This window comes from Magnolia sinica, chromosome 1, assembly GCF_029962835.1.
Source record: "Magnolia sinica isolate HGM2019 chromosome 1, MsV1, whole genome shotgun sequence".
Lineage (NCBI taxonomy): Eukaryota > Viridiplantae > Streptophyta > Magnoliopsida > Magnoliales > Magnoliaceae > Magnolia > Magnolia sinica.
The window spans coordinates 130270254-130274368 of record NC_080573.1 but is presented as its reverse complement, the minus strand read 5'-3'; the positions used below and the strand labels follow the sequence as shown (position 1 = coordinate 130274368).

General features: G+C 46.0%; 1 protein-coding gene across 1 annotated transcript; it reads right to left on the bottom strand.

Moving 5' to 3' along the window:
• On the bottom strand, nt 1-2807 carry LOC131217012 (disease resistance protein RPS2). Its single transcript, XM_058211697.1, is given in 2 exon segments — nt 1-1099; nt 1101-2807. Coding segments are annotated over 2 exon segments (2682 nt in total). The 5' UTR covers nt 2760-2807; the 3' UTR covers nt 1-76.
• Between the last annotated feature and the right edge of the window lie 1308 nt (nt 2808-4115).

Sequence of the window (4115 nt, the reverse complement as noted above, 5' to 3'; positions counted from 1 at the left end):
CTGAACATAGTCTTCTTCAAGTTACAAATTCACTCAAGAGAGAGGGATGCTACAAAAGGTATTGCACATCACTCCACTAGATTGCTGTGAAATATGGAAGAAAAGCAGACTTGATGCTGTCGTCTTCCCACTCTAATCCATCCCACCATTCCTTGTTGCCATAAATCGTCCGCAGAGTCTTGGCACTGCAGGACCCAAGTGGGAGCTTCTTCAGCTTCGGGCATTCTGCGATCGCCATTCCCTCTAAGGAAGGAAAGACGAGAGGCTGCGTATAAATACGCCTTAGCTCTGGTAAGTCTCGGATAGATATTGTTCTAAGCCTGGGTAATGCGAAAGGCACTTCAACTACCACGTCTCCACTTACAAGTTCTTCCATTCCCTTGCAATAGAACAAGTAAATCACTTCGAGGCATTGAAGCTGCAAAATCCATGTAATGTTCTTCAACTTATCACAATACCAGATGTCTATACAACGGAGGTATTGAAGGCATTCATGAGTAACTGTCCTCCCCCAGATGGTCGTTATATTCGGAAGGCCGTACAAGGAAAGGACTTCCAGGCTCGGAAGCCAGTCCTCTCCTCCCTCTGAACGGACCGTCAGCTCCTCCAAATCATAACAGTTATTGATGCTAAGTCTTCGGAGCTTCCTGTGATTCAACGATAGCTCGAAGTAAGTAAGACCTTCGCACTCCTTGATGTATAGATACGCAGTGCGTTTCGGTAAATTGCCAAAGCAGTACCGAAACAGGGCGATTGCTTTGGTTATGGTGATCCCAAGAGTTGTCAAGTGCTGCAAGCATTCCAAGTCTGTAAAGCTCACCCCACTCCCATCCCCAACACCTTCGACGTCCCAATCCCCGAAGCTGTAATACAGATTCAACACCTGAAGTCCGGAAAGGTTGGATATCACCTCATACGGAACTGTTCTGAGAGCGCGAGTACGCTGCACATCCAAATGCCTTAGCTTCCCCAGACTTCCCAACTCTTTCGGCAATGCTGTTATTTTTGTCCTTGACAGATTGAGATAACGCAGCTTGACCAATCCACCAATGCTCCCGGGAAGCTCTTTGAGACTGGTAAATGACAGATCCAAGACTCTTGAGGGCAGGCATCAAGTGGAAGAAGCTATTGGAGATTTTGTTCAAGCTGTTATTCCATTGGAGCATCATGGTTAGCAGATTCGGGCAATTGGGTCCTTCCACTAGCGCATTGATTTCATTGTCCATTAACGATATCCTCTCTACCTCCGTCCACCTCTCTACTCCATGTTCGGTCAATCCCACGCTCGCTTGTACTATAAACTTCTTTGTCTTCCCAGACTGGCATGCTATCCATATGGCCAGGCCACGGATAACATCATGCATTTTTACCTGTGTTTCTTCATCGCCGCTCTCCAACAGGCATGCGACCTTTAGGCTTCCAATTATAGCATGCCCCTTGTTATGAACTTCGCTAATGTTGCGGAATCCATCCAAGAATCCTTCCCCGATCCAATACTCTATGAGCTGCTCTTTCTCTATAGAGTAGTCTTCAGGGAACAAAGCACAATACAAGAAACAAGACCGAACTGTATCATCTGTTAAGCTATCGTAGCTGAATTTCAAGAGAGAAAATACATCTTCCATACCTCGGAGCTCTGATGCCGAATTGTTTAGTGATCTTATTGCGTCTTTCCACTCCTCGATGGATTTCTTATTCGCCATAGCCCTCCCGATCGTGATGAGCGCAAGTGGTAATCCTCCGCATTTTTTTACAGTGGTCTCGGCAAGAGGCCGTATGGATTGAGAATCCAAATCCATCTCTTTACCCACCTTGGCTTGAAAGAGTTTCCACGCTTCCTTCTCTTCTAAAAATTCCACTTTGAGCTTTCTCTGAGCATCCATGTCACTGCATACGTCCATCGACCGAGTTGTGAATACTATCTTGCACTTGTTGTGGCTGTTGGGGAAAGGGATTCCCACCACATCAAGATCCAATCTCCCCCAAACATCATCCAACAAAAGCATGAATTTTGTTTTGTTCAACGCCGCAAATATACTCACAGCTCGTTCTTCTTGGCTTTCGCTTCCTTCCCAAGACAAGCCCAACCGACCCCCGAGAGCCTTTTGAATCTTCCCGACATTTAAATCTTTCGACACCACGACCCAAATCACCACATCAAAGTCATGGGTCCGTTCGAGAAACTTGTTATTGATCTTCTTCAAGAGGGTTGTCTTCCCAACGCCCCCCATCCCATACACACCAACAATTCCCACTCCATCTTCTCTAACAAACCTGCGAAGCTTCTCTAACATCATGCTGGTGCCCACAGGCGACGTGCTAGGCACCTCATTGACGGGGTTGGGAAGTGATCTCTCGGCCACCTCATCGAAAACTCCTCTGCTCTTCAATTCAGCTACGCCCGCTAGCAGCTTTACCACTTTCTTGCCGAGCTTGTATCTCGACCAGCAATCCGGACACCAATCTCCAATGCATCGCCTCCTCTGAACTAGGCCTTCGTCAACCTCATCCACTTCATGTTCAATGGCATCCACTCGCTGTAGCCATCCTTGCACTTGATTAGTGCGTGTCAATAGCCGTCTCTCGGCTATATCGACTCTTCTCTTGACATCTTCCCTAACACTTCTTAGTTCATCCATTGCATTCCTTAATGAATTCGCATCATCTTCTAATCCAACGATGTATTGGACACGACAGGTAGCGAAATTGCTTAAGCTATAGATCATGTTGATGACAGGACTTACAATGTCAATAGTCATTTTAGCTGTAAACAGATCAAATGCTGGGAAAGCTGTGGGAATTGTGTTTTGGAAAGAAACTAGGGAGGATTTTGTTGTAGGTTGACTTGCATTTGTGTTTTGCGTTTACTTTGTTATCAGGCCAAGGCCGCCACATTTGAAGACTATTCCTAGCCATGGAATAACAGATTGGTGGTCCGCAGGACTGCCTGACATTGTGGTCAGTAGGAACTCTAGTCTAAGCATACATGGCGCCTGCCTAACCTAAGTTATCTGAACCGTTGATCTTGGTGGCCTATGGTGCAAAAGCTGCACTGGACATTGCTTGATGAGTGCAAAAATTTGAACAGTTAGCAGGAGTGGAGGGGCCCAACCGACTGTTCATAGCTTTTTTGCTGTATGGGGCCAATCCAATGAATGGTTGTGATGATTGAGGATGTGTGCTATGGAGGATCCGCAAGGTACGATCTTGGGTAGTCCGGCGAGCACCAACGGTGAATATGACCGTTGATCAATAACCTCAAAGAGTCGTTAGGGTCTTTTCATAGAAGGAAGAGAGTAGGTACTAGTTATTTTGATTAACAATGCTAGCCATACGTTGACCCAATGGACAGGAATCTTCAACAAAACACCTAAGCTCTGTGGGGCCTACCAGTTGTATATGTAAAATCCACCCCGTCCATCAGGTTCTATCATCGATTGTAGGGTCTAGGGGGAAAGAAAAACAGAAAGATCTAAAACTCTGCTGAAGGGAGCGATTGGGATGGGATGCCAACCATGGGTTATGTGTGGGGCTACCATGGTATGTATTTTTCATCAAACCGTTGATCAGGTGAAACTCACCTTGATGAAGTGAATATACAAAAATCAGACTGATCCAAGACTCCGGTGGGCCATGCTGCATGAGGTAAGTGATTTTAGGAGCAATTTTACATTGTTCCCATTGGTGTGGCCCATCTGGGTTTTTTTTAAAAAAATTGTGCTGATATATTGTATGTACCGTTAAGATAATGATTCTCACCTGTTGGGAGGAGTGGATTTACACGTACAAAGTGGGTCACATGGAGCTAGAGTGTTTCAGGCAGCTGCACAAAAGAGGGGTTGCAGACGGCCAGCGTGTAATCCTTTCATTAATGCAATAATAGTGTAACATAGAGTTCTGCTGATTCCACAAGTAATCCTACGTGTGGCCAGACATGACAATTGGGCACCCAGTGGGAAATCAGAGCCGTGCATCAGGTGGGCCCCCACCTTGTAGATCAACCAACCCCATATGACGTTTGGGAGCTCTTATACAATCTACCTCCATCTGTACTAGCCCACCTTTGATGTGGATCGTACATCGTGTTGGCCCCACTTTGAAGCGTGTTGTCTATC